Source organism: Hippocampus zosterae, chromosome 1 (genome assembly GCF_025434085.1).
Source record: "Hippocampus zosterae strain Florida chromosome 1, ASM2543408v3, whole genome shotgun sequence".
Lineage (NCBI taxonomy): Eukaryota > Metazoa > Chordata > Actinopteri > Syngnathiformes > Syngnathidae > Hippocampus > Hippocampus zosterae.
Genome location: NC_067451.1, coordinates 8,071,353 through 8,095,222, shown reverse-complemented (window position 1 = coordinate 8,095,222; position 23,870 = coordinate 8,071,353). Strand labels below are relative to the sequence as shown.

General features: G+C 47.2%; 2 protein-coding genes across 9 annotated transcripts; both read left to right on the top strand.

Annotated features, from left to right (window-relative positions):
- Positions 1 to 110: 110 nt before the first annotated feature.
- Positions 111 to 17,367, top strand: nat16 (N-acetyltransferase 16). 8 transcript variants are annotated; one of them, XM_052061718.1, is made up of 8 exons: positions 111 to 2,234; positions 8,284 to 8,322; positions 8,403 to 8,498; positions 9,458 to 9,595; positions 10,649 to 10,874; positions 15,342 to 15,566; positions 15,635 to 15,972; positions 16,046 to 17,367. In XM_052061718.1, the coding sequence occupies exons 5-8, from the start codon at positions 10,656 to 10,658 to the stop codon at positions 16,272 to 16,274; spliced, it is 1,011 nt and encodes a 336-aa protein (XP_051917678.1). In that variant the 5' UTR covers positions 111 to 2,234; positions 8,284 to 8,322; positions 8,403 to 8,498; positions 9,458 to 9,595; positions 10,649 to 10,655; the 3' UTR covers positions 16,275 to 17,367. The 8 variants fall into 8 exon arrangements, with proteins under 8 accessions (XP_051917678.1, XP_051917687.1, XP_051917669.1 ...); XM_052061727.1 differs by lacking the exon at positions 8,284 to 8,322; XM_052061709.1 differs by having other exon boundaries at positions 8,284 to 8,498.
- A 3-nt stretch (positions 17,368 to 17,370) lies between these two features.
- alox12 (arachidonate 12-lipoxygenase) lies at positions 17,371 to 22,871 on the top strand. The gene is given in 16 exon segments (XM_052058681.1): positions 17,371 to 19,812; positions 19,814 to 19,962; positions 20,162 to 20,263; positions 20,935 to 20,969; positions 21,014 to 21,100; positions 21,164 to 21,349; positions 21,458 to 21,696; positions 21,767 to 21,813; positions 21,815 to 21,852; positions 21,973 to 22,042; positions 22,096 to 22,137; positions 22,139 to 22,221; positions 22,224 to 22,254; positions 22,289 to 22,328; positions 22,330 to 22,641; positions 22,644 to 22,871. Coding segments are annotated over 16 exon segments (2,016 nt in total). The 5' UTR covers positions 17,371 to 19,485.
- The last annotated feature ends 999 nt before the right edge of the window (positions 22,872 to 23,870 follow it).

Genomic DNA, 23,870 nt, shown 5'->3' with positions numbered 1-23,870 from the left:
ACTTGTGGCGCTGCCTTTTAAAGCCACACAAATTCAAAGACACACATACTACACTACTGTGGAATTAGAAAATGGCAACTCTAACGGACAAATACATGACCTGCTATTCACATGCTTATTTTGTTTTGGTATTCTGCATAAAGCTTTGAAAATAAATGGTCATCTGTTTGCACATCTTCATCACATGTGGGAGGTTTTGAAAAAGGGACTTCTGTAGAATGCTTTTGCAGTCGGAACTTATGAATGATTTCGAAGGCAGGACAGTGTTCAGAATCATTGACTCATTCCTGACTCCTAAATCACTACACATGGATTTTAAGTGGAGGAACTATCCGGGGCTCCTTTATACAAATGCCTATGTAGTGGTGAAGAAGTAAAGGGAATAAATGTGACTTGTTGTCATTCGGTTGACAGCAATGGGAAGAGGTGCTAATGAAACAAATGACTTTTCCAATTGATTTGTCCACAGCAGCCTGATTGCACACATTGATGGGGACATATTGACACCCACCGTACTATATTGGCAAATGCGCATGGGCGTCCTTGAGATTTGGAGCCCGGAAACGGCACAGGAAGGATAATTTTCCAGTGTTCCAATGGTGTTGATGAATAGTTGTCTAACATTTTTTTCTTTTCTATGCATCATGATACACGCAAATTAAGGAGTGGGAACTGTTGCGTTCGGGCAGGGATGGGAATTGATTCTGCAAAAAGGGAACACATGAGAAACTGGAACACTCGCTGAGGGCCAAGCCAACATGCTAACCTCAACTTTGTCGATAACATTTTTAATGTTTAAAGAAAAAGGATATTGTCTTGCTTCAATAAATTGCTACATGCTCGATATGTTTATCTGTTGCTATGGTTAGAAAATAAAAAATGTAAACAAAATTATAAGCGGTCATTAAAATGATGTTTACAGTTTTCAAATGATAATTTTGTGCATGAACTCATATACAGTATATACACACACACACGCACACAGTATAATACACTCAATGCATGCATGCATGCATGCATGCATCATAATTGTAGGTTTGGAGGCCAAATTTTCTCACCCTTCTTCGCTCCACCATACAGGAAATAATTATGTTGCTAACATTGTTGCCACTGTTGTCAGTTTTGCTTTGCTTCTCTCTTTTTGAGTGGGACAATAGTAGCTGGAGGGGTCGTAAAAGTCGTTGCGTATAGCAAAAAATGTCGTTGGGTTGGCAACACTGCAGACAAGTCCTTGACGTTGCTTGTACTTTAACTTTTCCATACGAGTGCAAATAAAATAAAGAGTCAACTTTCAAAATAAAAGTGACACATATTTTATGTTTTACTTAGGCAGCTGTCCTTTTCCGGTTTTGTGAGACGCTTCTGAAGAGAAAGCGCAGCACTCTTGATTTGTGTGAATGCCCGTGAACAAAGCCAAATAAAAGGGCTCTGAGTTTATTTCCTTCAGGAGTTCCATTAAAAACGGAGACATACACATTCGTTCATTTTTCTCCCCGAGAAAAACAATTTTGCTTGCACTTTGTGTCATATATATAATTTGTACCAATTACTTGAGAGCGTAATTTTGTCACCATTACTCATTATTTGTTGAAAAACGTAGACACGTCCATGTTGCTGTTATAAAGGCGTACTGCAAACGTTGGGTTTTATTTAGCTGGCCAACATGAATGCAGGGAAATGTAGTTCTGTTTCACTTAATTTGCCTGAAAATGATTCTTTATTTTATTAGAAGGGCTCCTTGTTCTTCTATTTATACCAGCTGCATGGTGACAGACTGAACAATTACGTTCCATTAGTATAATTCCAGTTTTGGAGCCATTTTTGTTAGTCGGTGCGCCGTGAGGCATTTCGAATGGGAAATTCATGCCCCGGCTCAATGTGGTGAAAAGGCTCCTTTGGTGGGATTGTAAAACGGTGAGTTGGATGAGGAGTTTGTCGGATGGCCCCTTGGCATTCCGCGCACATGCAATTTCCGTGAAAGAGGAGGGTCCACGCAGGAGGGGGTTCTGGCCCGCTCCAGTAAGTCCAGTTTGCTCCTCCAGTTGCCTCTACGCGGACAACTGGTAGGGGCGGGGCTAGAGTGCCTAGATCAGCCGCGGACTACGTCGCTCGTCGTCTCTTCATCAGCGGAAGGAAGCAGCTTCCACCATCCGCGACCTCCAGCATCCAAGGACGCCCGCCACAGGACGGCACGGCTCGGTTCGGTTTGGCACGGCACCGAGTCTCATCATTCGGTAAGAGCCAGACGGCCCGCTAAGGTTCATCTGAGATGGGGAAAACGTCGTCCGTCGATCGCGGGGCGTCCGAAGAGGCCCACCGGCCGGCGGGTGGTCGGGGCGTCCGGTAGCCGACCGAAGGGCAGGCGAAGCGGCTCGCGTCCAATTTGCGAAGCAGTCTTCCGGATTTTAGCGCAGCTTCATCGTCGTACATAGCGTCGGATGCTCTGGAATCCCCCCCACCCACACTCCCCCACACCCACCCACCCCAACCCCCACCCCCCACGCGAGCTGGCATATTTCACTGCTCTGACGACAAATTCGACAGAGGTTTTAAGTGGAGGAGCCCCGGTGATGATGCTGATGCGTTCATGTTTTGAATCAACGCTTCAATTGCTCCTGGGGAAAAAACACCAGTCTCCCTTTGGATCCTGCTTCCCAACATTCAGGATGGATGGCCTGCTTATTTGCATGGCTTCGAATTTGCTTCATATTCCCAAATGGGAGGAGGTCATGAGGCTTGTGCAGGAAAAATGCTGATGAAGGAAAAGGCTCGTATTGACGTTTAGGGGAGTCAATCGGATTTAAAAGAAAATCATTGGTGTTCCGCCTGTATGTCCACCGGCTTCCGTCAACTTCAGTTTGACACACACGGACACAGAATTAGCTAAAGCTGCACAATTATAACCCAACCCCACATCTCTACTGTTGTGTTATTTGCACACTTAAATGATAAATGAGCGTCTTGATGACACGCAGGAGCCACTACTTACTTCCACAGCGCCGCATGCAACATGAGGCAGTACCAACGTGTTCTCCGGCACTTGTTTTGTTCAGCAGGACGCATTCGTCAGAGCGGCAAATAGGACAGCAGCATGTCCCCGACCGGCGATCATTGGGAATGTCCACTGGAAAACAGCAAACAAACAGTAGCTGGACATACGCCAGACACATTGCAACCAGGCTATTATAAATGACAAAACGATGGCACTGCCACATCGACAACATGTCGGGGGGCCCCAACTGTGGCACTTAATTAGTTAGTGTGAGAAAAGGCCGATATTGGTCCATATCATTAACACACGGTTTTGTTTTGGGGGTCTAGAAATGCCCTTGCTGGAGAACATGAGATTTCTTGATGCAGCCATCATCTTCCAGCAATCACAAAGCACAAAAATGAGATAATTCAAGATGACAGACCTTCTTGACAACACCAAATCACTCCACATCACGATAAAGACGCATATTTATTTATTTTTTGCATCGCTTTTATGTCAAGGAAATGTTTGAAATGTGATCACAACAAAACAAAACCTCTCTGTTCATTTTTGCAAGTACTCCTCCACAAGTGCATGACAGAGGCCTAAAATAGTGAATTCAAACCAAAACGGCTCGCAGAATCCTTCGTGTTTCTGGGCATGGCTTCTTGAGATTTTTTTTTTTTTTTTTTTTTTGCACGCTGAGTCATTTTAAGCCATACCGAGCAAATTGCATGTTTGCAAAGTCAGACGGGCTTTGGGGGCTGACTGATTATTTTTTAAAATTCCAAAACACATTTCCAACAATGACCAAATGTCGCTATCACGTAAGGACTAAAAGCTCCAAAATCAAATTTCACAATTTGGTGTGGTCGCTCTGGAGTATGTGTCGTTGAAATTTGCTAGCAATTGAAAAAAAAAATTTGGGGGATAAGTTTTCTGTTACAGGAACTGGCCAAAATGACGATCAAAATAGCAGACTTCCTGTATCTTTGCGAATAAGGCTTCTTGAGTCTTTTTTTTGTTTTTTTGTCTCTACTCATGATAGACACGCCGACCATATTTCCCGTTGTAAAGTCAAAAGGATTTGGGGCGCTGAATTTTCATGAGCTGAGTAAGGTTTTTTTTCTGAATGTCTCATCTTCAAACAACCCTCACACTGTTACAACGGCTCAAGACTGTCACAATTTCACCGTAATCATCCTTTCAGTGCTTCAAATTTGACATCACCATGACATGTCAAATTCTGTTCCCGACTTTTAACTGAGGCCCCGGGAGGAGGTCAGAACCAGTTTGGGCGGCGGGGCAGGCGCAAAGTCCAAACTCAGTCCAAACGCAGGGCTTCTCCCCAAAATAAATCAAGTCAAAGGTCAAACCGAGACAAACCGGGACTCCGTCATAGACGGGCCTCAGCCCCCACAAAAAAAAAAGAAAAAAGATACACAGTGTCCGTGCCCGTCATTGGCACCTTGAAGTGGCGCGAAAAGGACCCCTTCCCTCAAAGCGCGGGACTGCAACGATGGCCTGAGCAGCACTCTCTCTGAAATGAAGAAGGAGAGCGAGCGAGAGCGAGAGAAGGTCAACGTGAGCTGATGCCTTTTGACAGTTTGGTATTTGGGATTGAAAGAGTGTATTAATCGTGGAAGGGCGAGGGAAAATAGGCAAGCACAACATGACGCTGGCCTTTCATCAACACGTTTCCTCGAGCTGTCATCACAATAGCGGTGCAAAAATCCCCACAAAAAGTTCAAACGAAAAGACATTTAGCATATGAAAATCGGACGGCACGAGTCAGGAGCTGGTTTCCCGACGCGCCGTTTGAGAGCCTTTGCATTTAAGTGTTTGCTTGACTTTGATCAGCGGTTATTGGCTTCGACATTGTCGTGATAAATAGTTGATCATGACTATTATATAGACACCAGTGTTCAAAGGTTTGTGTGTTCCAAAGAAATGTCATTAGTTTATATATATATATATATATATATATATATATATATATATATATATATATAGGGCGGCCCGGTAGTCCAGTGGTTAGCACGTCGGCTTCACAGTGCAGAGGTACCGGGTTCGATTCCAGCTCCGGCCTCCCTGTGTGGAGTTTGCATGTTCTCCCCGGGCCTGCGTGGGTTTTCTCCGGGTGCTCCGGTTTCCTCCCACATTCCAAAAATATGCATGGCAGGCTGATTGAACACTCTAAATTGTCCCTAGGTGTGAGTGTGAGCGTGGATGGTTGTTCGTCTATGTGTGCCCTGCGAATGGCTGGCAACCGATTCAGGGTGTCCCCCGCCTACTGCCCGGAGACAGCTGGGATGGGCTCCAGCACCCCCCGCGACCCTAGTGAGGATCAAGCGGTACGGAAGATGAATGAATGAATGAATATGAATATATATATATATATATATATATATATATATATATATATATATATATATATATATATATATATATATATATATATATAAACCACGTGTGGAGTTTATGTTGGATTAATTTAAGCCTTTCATACGCACCCTGTAACCTGATAACATGATAAGCTGTCCACTGTAGTAACTAACCGCTGTCCCTGAAAGGGTTAATGTTATCTTCTTAGAAAAAAGAAATCTGCGCTTTTCTCTCAAAGATAAGGACAATTCTATTATTAGCACGACACGTTTCATCTTGATGGAGGTTATCCAAAATTCAATTTGGATCGGCTTTTGTTTTAGTTGACTGGAATCATTTGAAAGTGAAGAAGGGGCCGTCAGCCTCCCCCCGTGATGTCATTGTTGTGTATTGGTGCTGGGACCCTTTCGGAGGACTTTTTTTTTTTTTGGTTTGCAAGGATAAATCAGGACATCGCTTTTGGCTTGAAGTCAAACTATTTGCTGATCAAGGATCGGATAACGAAAGTGCCATGTAGATCGCTAGCGACAATGCCTTGTTAAGAGGGGACAGTGAGAAAGAGGAGAACAAGTGCAGACAGCACATCATCTTTCTATCGATCTTATTATTTTTTTAAAACCCAAATTCTACACCACAGGGCCCTTCTTTTTAGATCTGATTTTGTTATTTATTCCACTCAGCAAAGCAATACAAGCGGCATTAGCAGCGGGATAACCCCCCCCCCCCCCAACACACACACACACACACACACACTCACACGCGCGCGCACCCGCACAGACACGCCATCCTCTCCTCACTTTGAGCCTGCTTTGATAACAGGAGACATTTGGCCTCACAGCGTTCAGCCTGTTTCAACCTTAACACGCCAGCATAACGTTCACTGTCTCGTCAGAATAAAATCAAAGAAAAGCCTTTTCAGCTAATTAACCGTATTTTCGGCCCTATAAAGGCGCTTCGGATTATAAGGCGCATCCTCAATGAACGGGCTACTTAAAAACTGTTTTCATGTATAGGGCGCACTGCATTATAAGGTGCATAGAATAGAAGCTACAATAGTGGCTGCGGTTGCGCTATGCAGTCATTGGATGGAGCTAGGCTAAAGGGAATACAATACAATACAGCTTTATTCATATCGAGCCTCGTCAACCACTGCAGCTGTAACAAAGCGCTTGATAGAACTTTTAAAATACTGATTCCAATAAATAAGAATATTGATCCATATGTAGCTCCCTCAAGATGTAGCATGAAGCATGACACAAAGTCCATAAAAAGTATTAATTGGCAAGCCGTGAGACGGACGTGAAACGTCCATCCATCCATCCATCCATCATCTACCGCTTATCCGGGGCCGGGTCGCGGGGGCAACAGCTTCAGCAGGGAAGCCCAGACTTCCCTCTCCCGAGCTACTTCTTCCAGCTCTCCCCGGGGGATCCCGAGTCGTTCCCAGGCAAGCTGGGTGACAGTCTCTCCAGCGTGTCCTGGGTCTTCCTCTGGGTCTCCTCCCGGTGGGACATGACCGGAACACCTCACCGGGGAGGCGCTCAGGAGGCATCCAAATCAGATGCCCAAGCCACCTCATCTGGCTCCTCTCGATGTGGAGGAGAAGCGGCTCGACTCTGAGCCCCTCCCGGATGACTGAGCTTCTCATCTTATCTCTAAGGGAGAGCCTGGACACCCTGCGGAGAAAACTCATTTCGGCCGCTTGTATCTGGGATCTCGTTCTTTCGGTCACGACCCATAGCTCGTTGGGACGTAGATCGACCGGTAAATTGAGAGCTTCGCCCTTTGGCTCAGCTCCTTCTTCACCACGACAGACCGATACAACGTCCGCATTACAGCAGACGCTGCACCGATCCGCCTGTCGATCTCACGCTCCCTCCTACCCCCACTCGTGAACAAGACCCCAAGATACTTGAACTCCTCCACTTGGGGTAAGATCTCCCCCCCGACCCGGAGGGGGCACTCCACCCTTTTCCGACTGAGGACCATGGTTTCAGATTTGGAGGTGCTGATTTTCATCCCAACCGCTTCACACTCGGCTGCGAAACGCTCCAGTGAGAGTTGGAGAGCCCCGTTTGAAGAAGCCAACAGCACCACATCATCTGCAAAAAGCAGGGATGCAATACTGAGCCCCCCAAAACGGACCCCCTCAACGCTTCGGCTGCGCCTAGAAATTCTGTCCATAAAGGTTATGAACAGAATCGGCGACAAAGGGCAGCCTTGGCGGAGTCCTACCTCCACTGGAAATGCTTCCGACTTACTGCCGGCAATGCGAACCAAACTCTGACATCGGTGGTATAGTGACTGAACAGCCCGTATAAATACAAATGGCAATACAAAACAATAAATGAAAGACCAAACGTTATGAAGACAATTGAGTCAACAAAACGGCACACGAACCTCGTGGGCTCACATCCACAAGGGGCAAGTCTTGCTTGTCTCCTTCCTTCGGTTAGTCAGTCGTTAACTATGTTTTTGGGATTATATCCGTGTGTTGGTGAATGCACGTCAGTTAGTGTTGGGCAGAACCTTTTTAGGTTAAGCGCTTTGTTACAGCTGCCACTGTTGTGAAAGCGCTAAATAAATAAATAATGATAATAATAATAAATAAATCAGAATGTATTGTATTGTATTATAATTGGTTCCCGCTAATAATCACCACTAGATGGCATAGGAACACTAACAGGGAAACAACTCAGTGGGGACGATAAAGAAGACTGTAATTAACACCATATACAAGGCGCATCGGATTAAAGGGCGGCTTTTGGGGACATTGAATGCTTTTTGGTGCGCCTTATAGTGCGGAAAATACGGTAACCGGATTGTTTCTGCGTGCAATCTGCATTTTCCCGCCTATTATGTGCCGTAAACCTGAATCCATATCATCCAAGCTCCAATATGTGTGCATATGCAATTTGCGTCAGGAAAGCCATGAAACTGGTCAACGCTCAACACCGGTGGAGGTAAGGCCTTCCACTTTCATGACACATGCCATATACGAGTGCGTAGTGTGCGGAGAATAACGCTGGATTTTACCTTGCAGAGGGACAAGACGCAACACTTGGGACATGGGACACGGGTGACGTCGGCGGCAGCGGTGGCGTTCTGTGGACGGTGCTTCAGCAAGTGGACGTACATTGTTAAGTCCGCACTGGAATCCTCATTCTTTGAATTGAGTGGAGTGTGATGGTGATGACTGTATGTGTGTGTGTGTGTGTTAGGTAACATATTTTGTACCCTGGCCTAAATTTGGTTGAAATGAGTTGGCAGCTCACACATGCAGAAATTGTGGGTTCGATCCCGGCTCCGGCCTTCCCGTGTGGAGTTTGCATGCTCTCCCTGTACCTGCGTGGGTTTTCTCCGGGTACTCCGGTTTCTTCCCACATTCCAAAAACATGCATGGCAGGCTGGCTGAACACTCAAAATTGTCCCGAGGTGTGAGTGTGTGCGCGGATGGTTGTTCGTGTCTGTGTGCCCTGCGATTGGCTGGCAACCGGTTCAGGTTGTCCCCCGCCTATTGCCGGAAGACAGCTGGGATAGGTTCCAGCACGTCCCGCGACTCTTGTGAGGAAAAGGCGGATATCAGTAAATGGATAGATAGATGAATAAAGGAGAATCCAAAAATCCAAAAACCGAATCGAATCTGACGGCTGTACACTTCAAACCCAAAGTCCAACGCCTAATTGCCTATTATGCCGCGTCGTCGAAGGTTGTCGACGGCTGAGGGAGCAAAAGTGCCTCTGAATTATTGCAGTTTAATAGAGCGCCACGTTGTACTGTACGAGCCGCCTGATGGAAGCGGCCGATATTGTCCGGATTCCCGTCCCGTCTTCAAGCCTCCGCCACCACTTGTGCACCGTAGTAGGCCACCTCAGTATTTATTTCATTGAGGGACTGCTCATGTGCAAAGGGATCGATTGCCGAGCGCGCGCACGTGTGGGAGGCGTCGTCGTTGGGGCCCGTCCAACTCAAATGACAGAAGGGCCATTCACCATATTGGGGGTCGCGTGTGTAAAATGGCCGACAACGCCCGCGTATCTTTCTTCAACTAATCATGTTACGGTGCCTGTGTGTGTGTGTGATTTGTTCCAAGTTTAGGGCTGCATGACAGCGTTATGTGCGAGTGTTAGCAACAGCGTGGAGCCTTTGGACGGGCGCGGGATCTGCCATGACTCCTTTTTGGTGTCCGTGTTCTCAGCGCCTTCTGGAAAAAGGATAATCTGCCCACCGAACACGGTGTGTTCCTTCTCACTTTTGCTCCAGATGTTTGGCGAAGCAAAACTAAAACACAAAAGTCATTTCTTGCCTTATTTGGCCTGTAATGTCAAAAAAAAAAAATAGTCAAAGGGGAGTCACGAGTGAGTCAGGCTGAATTGCACTGCAGGTATCAGGGCCCAATGATGAGTTTTCTTTCTAATATTTTCTTCTTTTTTTTTTAAAGTGCTGAAGACTTGAAATAAGACAAATACTAAATGTGACGGTTTTTAGTTGCTTCTGGTTAGTGTGGGGAAAAAAAACAAAAGGATGTGGTGTACGTCCAGCCTAAATGGGAAAGCAGGCTCGTGAACTGCACGCAGGTTTTGTCGACGGGGCCGTTTAACGGGCACGGTGCCGGCTGCCGCGCTCCGTGATGTGGGAGATCTCGTCAACATGCTTTCCTTGAACATCTTTCTTCCGCTCACTGTGTTCTCAGGCCTTCACTGGACCCCTCCGGTTCGTCCTTTCCCCCCGAAGAGAAGGACCGGAGTGATATATTGCCGTTGTCTTTGGACAATGGCCCACTCTAAAGCTCTCTCTGGCCTTCGTCTGTTGTGACTGTTGATTTACAAATCCGTGTGTAGAATTTGGCCCACTGATCCAATTGTGTTGGTTGCCATGAAGAAAAGTGGAATGCAAAGCTTTCTTGTTGGCACTGGCTGTCGTCATATTCGGAATACATAAGAAGCCACCAACAATTGGATGTATATACCCAGACCTGCCTGTCACATTTCTTCTTAATAATGTATCACGTGATGTATTATACCCTCATTAAAAACACGTCATTTAGCGATTATTTTTGTCTCTTTCGTTTCTTTTTCTTTTTTTCCCCCCATTGTTGTGAGGCTCTCCGGGATCTCGGTATTTCGGCTCCTCGGCTTATTTCCGTTTGGTTTGTCGAGCGCGGGGAGAGCATTAAAAGAGAACACTGCGGGTGTCATTGTGGGTTGTTGTTGTTGTTATTGTTGCTGCCGCCGCTCTGAAACATTCAATCCAACGCCAAGCTTTTTCCTCCGCTTGCTGTCCCGTCAGTTGTTTCATGATGAAGATCGACAGCAGCCTGAGCGCGCCCCAGATGCCCGAGTCGTTGTCCCAGGCTGGCCTTCAGTTCACCGTGGCCACAGAGGAGGACTTTGACGACATCATGGCCATGAGCCAGGACATCTACGGAGGCCTGGACTACCTGCCCACCAGATACAGCAGCTGGCTGCAGGAAACCAACCGCACGGTCATTCTGGCACGCAAACAGGGAAAAGTGGTACGTTTCACGCACTGGGGCGACGTTCCTCCAACTAGACAGCGCCGCTTAAAATGTGTGTTATATATACACACATATATAAGAAAAAAATTATATATAGTATGTATATATATATATATATATATATATATATATATATATATGGGCGGCCCTTGTAGTCCAGTGGTTAGCACGTCGGCTTCACAGTGCAGAGGTACCGGGTTCGATTCCAGCTCCGGCCTCCCTGTGTGGAGTTTGCATGTTCTCCCCGGGCCTGCTTGGGTTTTCTCCGGGTGCTCCGGTTTCCTCCCACATTCCAAAAATATGCATGGCAGGCTGATTGAACACTCTAAATTGTCCCTAGGTGTGAGTGCGAATGGTTGTTCGTCTCTGTGTGCCCTGCAATTGGCTGGCAACCGATTCAGGGTGTCCCCCGCCTACTGCCCGGAGACAGCTGGGATAGGCTCCAGCACCCCCCGCGACCCTAGTGAGGATTAAGCGGTTCAGAAAAATGGATGGATATATATATATATATATAAAAAATCCTCATCTCACCCCTCGGGTGGTGTCCGTCCCTCATTCAGCTCGGGTCCTCTACCAGAGGCCAGGAAGCTTGAGGGTTCTGCGCAGTATCCTTGCTGTTCCCAGCACTGCACATTTCTGGACTGAGATGTCCGATGTTGTTCCCGGGATCTGTTGCAACCACTCATCTAGTTTGGGGGTCACTGCCCCGAGTGCGCCGACCACCACAGGCACGACTGTCACCTTTACCTTCCAGGCTCTCTCCAGCTCCTCTCTGAGCCCTTGGTATTTCTCGAGTTTCTCATGTTCCTTCTTCCTGATGTTTCCATCACTTGGGACCGCTACATCCACTACAACGGCTTTCCTCTGCCCTTTATCTATGATCACGATATCTGGTTGGTTCGCCATTACCATCTTGTCAGTCTGGATCTGGAAGTCCCACAGGATCTTCGCTCTGTCATTCTCCACCACCTTCGGAGGTGTTTCCCATTTTGACCTTGGGGTTTCCAGTCCATACTCCGCACAGATGTTTCGGTAGACTATGACAGCCACCTGGTTATGGCGTTCCATGTAGGCTTTCCCTGCCAGCATCTTACACCCTGCAGTTATGTGTTGGATCGTCTCAGGTGCCTCTTTGCACAACCTACACCTTGGGTCTTGTCTGGTGTGGTATATCTGGGCCTCGATGGCTCTGGTGCTCAAGGCCTGCTCCTGAGCAGCCAGGATGAGTGCCTCTGTGCTGTCCTTCAGGCCAGCCCTCTCTAGCCACTGATAGGACTTCTTGAGATCAGCCACTTCAGTTATGGTCCGGTGGTACATCCCGTGTAGGGGCTTGTCCTCCCATGATGGTCCCTCTTCCAGCACCTCATCTTCTGTTCCCCATTGTCTGAGACATTCTCTGAGTACGTCATCCGTTGGAGCCTTCTCCTTGATGTATTCATGGAGCTTGGATGTTTCATCCTGGACAGTGGCTCTCACACTCACTAGTCCCCGGCCTCCATCCTTTCGGCTTGCGTACAGTCTCAGGGTGCTGGATTTGGGATGGAACCCTCCATGCATGGTTAGGAGCTTTCGAGTCTTAACATCCGTGGTCTGAATCTCTTCCTTTGGCCACCTTATTCTTCCTGCAGGGTATCTGATCACTGGCAGGGCATAGCTGTTTATTGCCCGGGTCTTATTCTTGCCATTGAGCTGGCTTCTTAGGACTTGCCTCACTCGCTGGAGGTATTTGGCCGTAGCCGCTTTCCTTGTTGCCAGTTCGAGGTTGCCATTGGCTTGTGGTATACCAAGGTACTTGTAGCTGTCCTCAATGTCTGCTATTGTCCCTTCAGGGAGTGAGACCCCTTCAGTGCGGACTACCTTTCCTCTCTTAGTCACCATCCGACTACATTTCTCAAGCCCGAATGACATCCCGATGTCGCTGCTGTAGATCCTGGTTGTGTGGATCAGGGAATCTATGTCCCTTTCGCTCTTAGCATACAGCTTTATGTCATCCATGTAGAGGAGGTGACTGATTGTAGCTCCATTTCTGAGGCGGTATCCATAGCCTGTCTTGGTGATTACTTGGCTTAGGGGGTTCAGTCCTATGCAGAACAGCAGTGGGGATAGTGCATCACCTTGGTATATGCCACATTTGATGGACACTTGGGTAAGTGGCTTGCCATTGGCTTCAAGTGTGGTTTTCCACATCCTCATCGAGTTCGCAACGAAGGCTCTTAGGGTCCTGTTCACCTTATACAACTCCAAGCATTCAGTGATCCATGTATGTGGCATCGAGTCATAGGCTTTCCTGTAATCAATCCAAGCTGTGCACAGGTTGGTACGTCGGGACCTGCAGTCTTGGGCGACTGTTCTGTCAACCAGGAGCTGATGTTTGGCTCCTCTGGTATCTCTACCAATGCCCTTCTGTGCTTCGTTCATGTATTGATCCATGTGTCCACTTATCTTAGCCGCAATGATGCCTGACATGAGCTTCCATGTTGTGGAGAGACAGGTTATTGGCCGATAGTTGGATGGGGCTGCACCCTTTGAGGGATCCTTCATGATCAGGATGGTTCGCCCTTCGGTTAGCCATTCTGGGTGAGTCCCATCCCTCAGCAGCTGGTTCATTTGTACTGCTAGGCGCTCATGGAGTGCTGTGAGTTTCTTTAGCCAGTAGGTGTGGACCATGTCCGGGCCTGGTGCTGTCCAGTTCTTCATATCTGAGACTCTTTCCTGTATGTCTGCCACTGTTATGGTAACCGGGTTCTGTTCAGGGAGGTTGCTGTGCTCCTCTCTCAGGGTCACCAGCCATTGTGCACTGCTGTTATGTGCAACCTCCTTCTCCCATATGCCTTTCCAGTACCTTTCAGTTTCCAGTCTTGGTGGGTCAGCTCTGTTGTTAGGACCCTGCCACTGAGCGTACACTTTCGCAGGTTGTGTTGCGAACAGCCTGTTTATTCGTCTGGCCTCATTCTCTTTCGTGTACCGCTTTAGGCGACTGGACAAGGCTTGGAGCCTTTGTTTGGCAGTTTCGAGTGCTTCAGGTATGGTCATCTGGATGTACCTCTCGGGTATCGGCCTTTTCATCACACCTCTCTGGGCCTCCGTTAATTGACTCACATCTTTCCGGGCCGCCTTGATCTTAGCCTCCAACCGTCTTTTCCATGGTGGGTAACGTATCTCATGGCTTCCATGGTTGCTCTTATAGCCCAGAGTCTCCAGGATCACTGATGCTGAAGCGTATATCAGCTCATTGGTTTCTGTGCTCGTTACGGTAGGGATCGCCCTCAGTGCTGCATTCACACTTTCTATGAGACTTTCAGATGGTACTTCACATAGCCGTTGTAATCGGTTTCTAGGTTGCCCCGCTTTCATTCTCGCCATGATCTTAGCTTTCAGGTCAGTTGCTGCCTCGCTCAGCATTTCATTCATTGGGGCTGGCCACCCAATCTCATCATCTGCATTCATTGGGGGTTGCCTCCCAATCTCTTGTATGACCTCCTCCTCTGATCTGGCAGCCTGGGGCCCTTCACCATGGAACCTGCGTTGTACCTCATCAATCTCAAGTTGTGACAGCAGTTGCCGTTTGTGGATGTTGGAACACTGAGCTACTAGTTGTTTCGCGGTCAACCGTGACTGTGGGTTTCGAAGTAACCATTTAGCCCACATTCTCTGCATGTAACCCCTCTGACTAGGGTTGCTTGAGTAGTAGCATTCCAACAGAGCCATGTTATCGCATCTCGCCCATCTCCGCTTTGTTCCAGTAGCCCATTTTTCATCAAGGTGCTCTGGTTCCCCAGCACCTGACGCAGACCTTGTTTGGCCGGGCGACGTCTGAGCCGGCATGTCATTCGTTTTATTGTCTCTCATCATTGTATGAGGTAGGCATTAGCGTGAAGGATCTTGCCCAAGGACCCACACTGGATGGTGTTATATGCTCATTTTTGCCCCAAGCGGGATTCGAACCACCGTCTCCCGTATGCCAAACCGATGCCTTACCAACTGAGCTATCCAGCCTATATATATATATATATATATATATATATGATGACTGACTCAATATTTCCTTTATAGCTGTGTTTGGTTCATGATTAGGCAATCCCATTTCTGAAAAGAATCCGACACATCTTACAAATTCTGCTGGCTATGGTATGTCACGACTGTTTTGTAGTATCTAAATAACAACAATAAAATCACAATTACATATACAGCAAGACATTATTGGCAATGTAAATCTTGACAGGCGATTTCAATTAGTCGTGAGGGCTCGATCTGCGAATAGCAGGGGAACGCGATATTTTCAAAATGCTCATAGTGAATCGGAGATCTTTTCGTGTGACATATCTGAAATGTGTGGTTTCTTTCAGTGAATTTGAAGGAGAATTAAGTTTTTGGGGGTTTCTGACCTCAGAGCATGAAATCAACCAAAGGGTTGACGACGACAAGGTTGTCTCGTTGAGAGCGCTTTTCTGATCTTCCCGACAGATCGCCCTGGAATCGGTATGCGTGATCGACGAAGGCGAGACCATGCTGGTGGAGGGCCTCCGCGTGGCCCCCCAGGAAAGGGGGAAAGGCGTGGCGGGGGTTCTGCTGCGCTTTTGCTCCGAGCTGGTCAAGTCAAAGTATCCCGAGGTGAAAGTCAGCCGCCTGACCCGCGACGATCAGCTGGGTCCCAAGGATTTCCAGAAGTATCGCATCATAACCAAGCAGGTACGGCGACTGCTGAGCCACATCATGCCATCCACTTTGGATGCCAGCGCGGCTTTCCTCCCCCGCAGGGCATCCTACTGGTTCGCTTTAGAGCCGAGGACCTTAAGCGCAGACTGTCAGACCTCGGCGGCGGAGAAAGCCAGCCGGCGTACGCCTCGTTGCCAAAGGCTCCTCCGGTACGTCTGGACCAGAGCGCCGTCCGTCGGCTTTTTCTGACGAGCGACCTGATGCGCGGGGTCCTCCCGAACGCCACCATCATTCAAGACTGGCAGCCGTTCAAGCCGGTGCCCGGCAACATGGCCATCCTGATGAAGAAGGATATCGACTGGATGGTGGACGACGCATCAAAGCCAAGCGTGGGAAGCCTGTGTACCTTCCCATTTAGGGTCCCCATTGGAGAAGACTGGTATGCAGCTTTTTAAGGTAGCGCCGTGATAAACGCTTAAGTCCACTGACCCCTGCACCGTTTCCCCCACCAGGTACTACCTGAACATCGACATGTTCGGCAAAGACCTGGATCTGGTTCGCCAGCAATTCTTGAGCCACCTGCAGCGCCACACGGCCACTCTGAAGGGTCACATCATGTGCCAGATGTTCCTGGACCCGCCGCTGTGGAAGCCCATGGCCGACTTTTGCCGCCACGCCCTGAGCGTGGAGCTGGTGAAGGAGTACACAGAGCAATGCGTGGTGGAATCCGACGTCATGTAGTCAAGAAGAAACGAGAGAACGGACATGTCGAGATTGTGGTTTTCGAGGGAGATGGAAAGCAAAGCGACTAACTCTACTTACTAGATCAGCACCACAGGTCTACGCCCCCTCATGTGACGATAAGCAGTATTTGGTGTTTGTTTGTTTTACTTTTCCTTCAGAGCAAATGGATGACTGAGCGGTTGATTATTTGTTGTCATGTTCCACACACTCCAGCGCAACCCCACGGGCTCCCATTCAGGTTGAGAGTCACGCATTGCACGGCAGAGTGGAAACCTGGATAGCATCTCCAAATCGGTGGAATCGGCAACTTTGAAGACACTTTAAATTCCTCTTCAAGAGAATCACAGCCACTGTTATGAGATCAAAATGGCATTCATGATCAGCTGCTTAACTGCGCTTAACTGTGAATATACATACATACATACATATGTATGTATATACATATACATATACGCACGCAATTGTGTTACTAATTCACTAGCTTTATCAACTGCAAAAACAAAAAAATTAAGGTGTGTATAAAATGTGGGTTTTTTTTTCTTTTTTTGAGAGGGTCGGGGGTGGCTACTCTTGACGCCAAACTAAATGCTTGAAAAGTGCGGTCGGATAATGGATGCTGTTAAAAGTTACTAATACCTCATGTGGGTGGTTACGCAAGCACCCTGACAACAATAATGGCATTTGGATACTGATGAACGGAAACACCAGAAGAATTATTGGGTCGTATATTTCAAGTCATACTGATAAAAAAAAACAAAAAACGGGACCTCAGTGGTCACAAGAATAGAAATATTTTCAGTATTTTTACTTTTGATTGATTACCTCTGCTCAGAAAGTGTCAATGATTTTCGCCACTGGGCTGGTTTAGGATGAATTGACCAACACGTACAGTATTGTCACCGTCTAACAGAAGGTCTGCAGTCCACAGTCATGCTTTTTTTTAATTGCAAGGTTCAAAATGCTATTTTGGGAATATTTGAAGTCGTACAAATACTGTGGTACCTCTACTTACGAACGTCTCTTCATATGAAATTTTCAAGTTACGAAACGACTCAACAGGAAAATATTGCCTCGTTACAAAATAAATTTCAAGATAAAAATACAGGATGTGGGCTGCTTGTCGCAGCGCCGTGTTTCCTGAATGCAACATACTTATAGATGCTCTGCCAATGGCTATTACCGAGCATCTTCCTGGCATCCCATTGGCTCAGCGGGACCTCTTACCGTATGTTTCTATGCATGTAGATCCTCGTCATTCGTCCCTCATGTGTCATGAGGCGTTTCGAGAGTTTGACGTACATGTGAATCACCCAGAAAAAAATGTTCACCGGTCGGGCCATCGCTCACTATGCCGATGTATGTCTTTGACATTTTTGAAGGATTGTTAAAAGCCGACAAAAGTAAACTTCCTGGGATTAGTTCTTTACAAAACGCCAGGCAAAAACGTCTTCTGAGACATAACATGAACTCAAGAAGGCAAAAAACGATGAGGAGCCAGTTAAGTTAAGTGACCATCGTTTTGTTATTCTTTACTCTCTTCTTTCTTGTTTTCATTGTGCACAACTCTCATTGTGCAATAATCTAATTGAAACATGTATTAGTTACATTTTTATGCTTTGGAAAACATTAATGTCTGAATTTGTCGGGGGTCTTGGAACGGATTAGGGCATTTACATGGGAAACGCGTCTCGACTTACAAAATTTTATGATTTCTTCCAGGACCAATTAATTTCGTAAGTAGAGGTACCATTGTATATCAATTCGCCTTCATTCAGGAAGCCTAACAAGTTGAACTTTAGTTTAAACCAAAGAATGTCACAAATCATATGAAGAGCTTCCTCACACAAGCGAGATCCGGGATCACTACTATGGTCATCCCGAAGGACCACATAAATAGCCCCCTGGCCTGTTCTAATTTCCGAGGACTGTTGGCAAAGTCATAATTTGGAAAAATGTACAAACGTGCAGAGATGTTTCCAAGTGCTGCATATTAATCCGTTTCTTACCTTTTTAAATCATTGCTGATAATGATTCAGAGCAAGTGCCAGAGTCAAGACAAAAATATTTTCTCAATCCCAATTAAATACGAAACTCAGCAGAAAGGTTGTCGCGTTGCATCCCGACACAGATTTTATTATTATTTTTTGTATGTGCAAAAAGCACTTTGCTCAATCGAAGAAGCGGACACACTGACTATAAGTTGGACTCTGTGTACTGTATGTGTGTTGAACCAAGCCATTGCGTTGTCATGCACTTTAGTAGCCGGTGGCAATAATGTTGGAGGAGCAGCCCTTACCTTCAACTCATGATCTAGCAGCAGCAGCAGCGCAGACGAATCCTAAGGAAACACGACAAGGATTTTGTCAAGGCTGATGCGCGTGTACATCACACATGAATGACAGATGCTGTCTATTTTTCGAAGCGCGTTTTTAACAAGACCACACTGTCTAACAGAGTGGCAAAAAATGACATGCAAACTACAGAAACTGTTTAATACTTATAGTGAACATAGTCTTTGTGTGTACTTGTGTATTTTACCGGTCATGTGGATGCTGCCTTGGAAAAGTGCATTTGGAACAGGTGTGGGCATGAACAAAGCTTCGTTCCTCATTTAAGTGTTTGTAAAGACGATTAATGTGTCTTGTGGTTTTTTTTCGACGTTTCGTTCATCCGCCACCAGCATCACGATGTTCATGGCTCAATGCTGCTCAAGTCAACCATCGCTATAGTTTGATAGAGTCATGTATTTTTGCTAGCCTAATGGACCTAATATTTGGATTCCGGTTCATGTCCAAACCTCCTGTCTTGAAATAAACTCTGTCTGAGCCTTTTGAGTATGCAGCAAAGTCCAACTCGGCTTTGGTTTTTTAAAATCATAATGACGACGAGGAAGCCGTTACGTCATGCGATGATGCTAGCTCTGCAACGTGCCTCTTGAGGGCTGCGTGTGTGTGTAGACTGGGACCACACACACTCACAGGTTTGCTAGAGAGGTGTGTTCTGGAGTGCAACAGGGAAGACAGACACATTTAAACGAGGAATAGGAAACGTTTGCACTTGATCATCTGCTGTGCGAGAAGCAAAAAGCAAAAAGAAAAGCAAATTAAGCAGGAATAGTAACAAAGTCCAGGAGAGATGACAGAAAGTTGGTCGTCATTTTGCTTGATTGTCTTCTTGGGCGCAGCGCATTTGAGGAAAAAAAAAAATCATGCTCCGAGTACAACTCCTCCATAACGCCGGTGTCCTAAAGAGCGTCTTGGTTACATATATAAATCCATCCTCAGCTGGGAAGCCTGCTTTGTACATTGTAACTGTGGATTACGCGGGCACCAGCAACTACATCTATCTGACCCTGGTGGGGGACAAGGGGGAGAATGAGTGCACCCTACTGGACAAACCTGGCCTGTACTTGTGCCAAGGAGCGGTCATCGATGACGCACAACAGAGACCGACATGTTACATCCATCAGGACGATCGCTCCAAAGTTTGTCGGTCGTGCACCACTGGGCTGACACCGTTCCTGGTCAGACTAGACGACGGGGAGGTATTGGGTGGAAGACCGGTTTGGTCGCTTCGTCACAGTGGAACCTCGAACTGGAGGGCAATTGCTCGCATTTCCTTGTTACCGCTGGTTTGTTGGCGATGTCACAAGAAGGAACGGGAAGGGGCACACAAAGATTGTTGTGTAGCTAGCTGCACTTGCCAATTTTCTTCTCCTTGGCCAAGATACAAAGCCATGACTCCTCGGCTCTACCGCAAGCCCACAGAGGGACGGATCTCGAGGACAAACAGGAGATTTACAGTTCTCTCTCATGCTGCACGATTGGCAATCCGCACACGTCCACAGTGACGCTCTTTCTGTTATTTGATGGCTGACTTGGGCATACTGCGATATATCTCTACGCACAAACAGAAATCGATCTACTGCAGGAGGCCCGCTTTGACAACGGGAAGAGGAGTGACTTTGAGAATGCTTTACAATTCACGTGAGAGATTCAGATTAATCCTTTCACGCACCAATAATTGTTGTTTTATTTTTAGTGATAACCTTTAGAATATTAGAATGCTAGGGGGCAGTGTTGCCTTGAGGAAGGGGGTATATAGCACGGGTTTTGTGTAATGTGTGGCAGGTGATCCTTCTGTGGGTTAAAGTTGACGGTCGCAAAAATAAAGAGTTCTACGACCATCATACAAGTGGAGTTATTATTCGGATTAACATCCATCCATCCATCCATTTTCCGAACCGCTTAATCCTCACCAGGGTCGCGGGGGTGCTGGAGCCTATCCCAGCCGTCTTCGGGCAGTAGGCGGTGGACACCCTGAATCAGTTGCCAGCCAATCGCAGGGCACACAGAGACGAACAACCATCCACGCTCACATTCACACCTAGGGACAATTTAGAGCGTCCAATCAGCCTGCCATGCATGTTTTTGGAATGTGGGAGGAAACCGGAGCACCCGGAGAAAACCCACGCAGGCCCGGGGAGAACATGCAAACTCCACACAGGGAGGCCGGAGCTGGAATCGAACCCGGTACCTCTGCACTGTGAAGCCGACGTGCTAACCACTGGACTACCGGGCCGCCTCGGATTAACATAATAACCTGTAACCTGATATCATGCTAAGGTGTCCACTGCAGTAACCGCTGTCCCTGAAAGGGTTAAGGTCAACCAGGCGACAGTGATGACAATGAGTGACGCATACGTATGTAGTTTCCTATCCCTTCAGCTTGTTAAGAGTCGTTGAAGAAATTTGCCACAAACTTTGGGAAAACCTGGGATGACCAGGAACGGATCTCTTGGGAGTTGCAAAGCCCATTCTCCAGTAGGAGGGATCCTGATGGGGGAAGTGCTGTGAAAAGAACAATTACATGACGATTGACCAAAGAGTACTGTTGGGTGCACTGGAAGGAAGACTGCTTCTTTGGGTACCGATGTTTGAATGGCTTCAACACGAGAATGATCCGAACGTGTAAGACCATAAAAGGGAATTTCCCGGTCACAGCTTCCACGGCACAGAGCTCATTTCCCAAAGGATCCTATCGGGGTAAAGAACCCCAGGTCTCCTCGACGTGTCATTCTTCTACAGTTTATGGAGTTGATATCTTTTTCTCCGGGTCGATTCACTTTCTGTCTGTCCTGTACAGGTCGGGAATGTCTTTTCGTTAGAAGACACCAGAAGACACCATCATGGACTGGATTCCTACTAACGCAATCAAGGGTCAACTGCAAAACATCGCGGGTCCCGTCTACCTCTTCAACCAACATCCTGACAGAGCAGAGTGCCTCTGCCCGTTGTCATTAAGACAGGAAGCAGTCAGGCTTGTGCAGGGAAATACTGAAGGTACAATGAAGCCTGTGACGTATTTCGGTTTCAAAGCTATACCGGATGGCAATAACCAACCAATCACATACCCAGCATTTTCCTGACCAAAGACACGCCCTGCCTGGGCTGCTGGCATAGATGTGGGTGTGTCACTCTGAATTCCAGGTGCTCTTCCACATGTTGGTGGAGGTGTTCCATGTGGCTACACTTAAGGCCTTCTATACATCCTGTGTATGAAGTCAGTGACCACGATAACATACGCAAACACAGATTGAATTAGATATTGAAAGGAAACAGCATTTGGGTTAATTTACAGATTTATTGGTCATTCGTAAATTCTTCGATGGGGATCTGCATGCGCTTTGGCTTCTAACGCTACACACAGTAGATCTGTAGGGGGCACACTCGGCTCATCTCTGCATATGGCATCTTCAAACGGGCGAGCCTATATTGACCACGCGACTTGCTAAGTGACAATAGCGGGATGTTTGTAGGTTGTCTACTGGTGCTGAAGGTCTGCTCATTCTGGCCCAGAAAGTACAGAGATCTCACGTGGCGCTCACTCCACCACTACCTGGATTTCATTGATCGTGGGGTCTCTCAGCTGCCAAACTATTTCTACCAAGCCTGATGCTGTGAGAAGCCATACACAGGTACACAGCGTGCTCATGGATGCTTTCTCATCAGTTTTGTATCAGGGATGATGAGGTTGTACTACTAGTCGGACAAAAGATGTCCACCAGGAAGCTGAGCTCCAACCTTGGATTAGAGACGTAACACAAGAGGGCTTGGCAGAGCTCCCCGATTTTGGTCAGTTATCCACTTCTGTCACACACACACACCCATACACGATCACACGCAGATGCTCTTGGGACTGGTCTTTGCTCAGACGACAAATCGCCACGCATCACAACAGCAGGCTGCGCTGTGTGATGCGCTGGGAGCCCACAACTTTTCCAGCTTTTGAGGTAGTTCGAGGTAAAACAGAGGTGAGGGAAGTACTGATGGCAAGTAGAGTTTTTCTCGTGTTCCTTCACTTGACCTGACTTGTACCTCTATTCCTCCAGGATACTGCGCAGAGGAGCACTTCACTGGAGGGGCGAGCAAAGGAGCCGATTGGTACCTAAAAAAGCTCGAACAGATTGAAGGGCACGTCTTCGGTCAGAATGAAGGGCGGGAGCTGGCGTACTTTTTCCTCCTTCCCAGTTGTGTAGAAAACAGCATCACCGTCGAGAAAACTGACAAGCATGATTTCTGTAGACCACACTGAAAAAAAAAGACAACATTGATTTGCCAGACTTTTTATGGAAAGAAATAAATAGGATTAGTAGTAGGAGACTAGTCTCTCTCCCTTGTAAATGAGAAAGCAGCATCTGATAGATGTTGGGTTCCAGTGGAGATGGTATCTAGTCCTGATCGGTCCCTGAGCCTCAGTAAGTGTTCTTCTGCCTCTCGTAGTCAACAACTGTGGATCTCTTTGCCCTACTTCCAAATTGATGTGACTTTTTTCAAGATGGACTTGATGGCCGGTTCTGTGGCTTTGCTGTCTGAGCCCACACTGTCAGAGGCGCTAGGTGTACAATGGCATTCCAAAAGACCCGGCAGAATCTTCCTGGCACGCCTCATTTTCCACCTCTTCCACAGTGACTTTCTCTTGGAATCGAGTCCCTCCGGCGGTATCCCCTTAAGACTGGCATCTGATAAATGCTGGTAGCTCGCGAAAGAAGTGATTGAGGTGGAACCGCTCTCCAGTGAGTCTTGCGGACCCACCGATGAAGTATCGACCTCCTTTTTTCTGTAATGGTCACCCAGCTCGCATGAGACGTTCGTGCTGTCGAAGGATTCCGTTGAGCTTCTTTCAGGGACGTAGACACGGACGGCATCGCATAGACCCTGTCTGAGGGAGTTTTCTAATTTTTTGGAAAACTCCTCTCTGAAAATGTTCTCAAAAATACTGTAGATGTTGTGCTCTGGGCCGTCATCCTCCGACTGGAGGGCATTTATATCACTGGCCTGCTCTTCATCCGTCTCTGCGACTATCAGTTTATTCTCCGGCGATTTAGATTTGCAGGAGAGTTGTTCGTCTTCGATGATATCTGGAGAATCATTTTCAGGTTTTGCCTGCTCAGGAACGGCTAAAGAAGATGAGGTGGGATCACACGATCTCGTCATGCTCGCGTCCAAAAATGGAGTCGAAATGACAGAAGACGATTCTGCCTCAAAGAAGCAGAACTCTTCGACTGCCACGTCATTCAAGACATCTGCAGGT

Excerpts from the sequence above, each read along its gene's own strand:
- nat16 (XM_052061743.1), top strand. The coding sequence starts at position 10,656 with ATGATGAAGATCGACAGCAGCCTGAGCGCGCCCCAGATGCCCGAGTCG. Across the intron at positions 15,567-15,634 it reads ATCGCATCATAACCAAGCAG|GGCATCCTACTGGTTCGCTT; the intron begins GTACGGCGACTG and ends CCTCCCCCGCAG. Across the intron at positions 15,973-16,045 it reads GTCCCCATTGGAGAAGACTG|GTACTACCTGAACATCGACA; the intron begins GTATGCAGCTTT and ends TTCCCCCACCAG.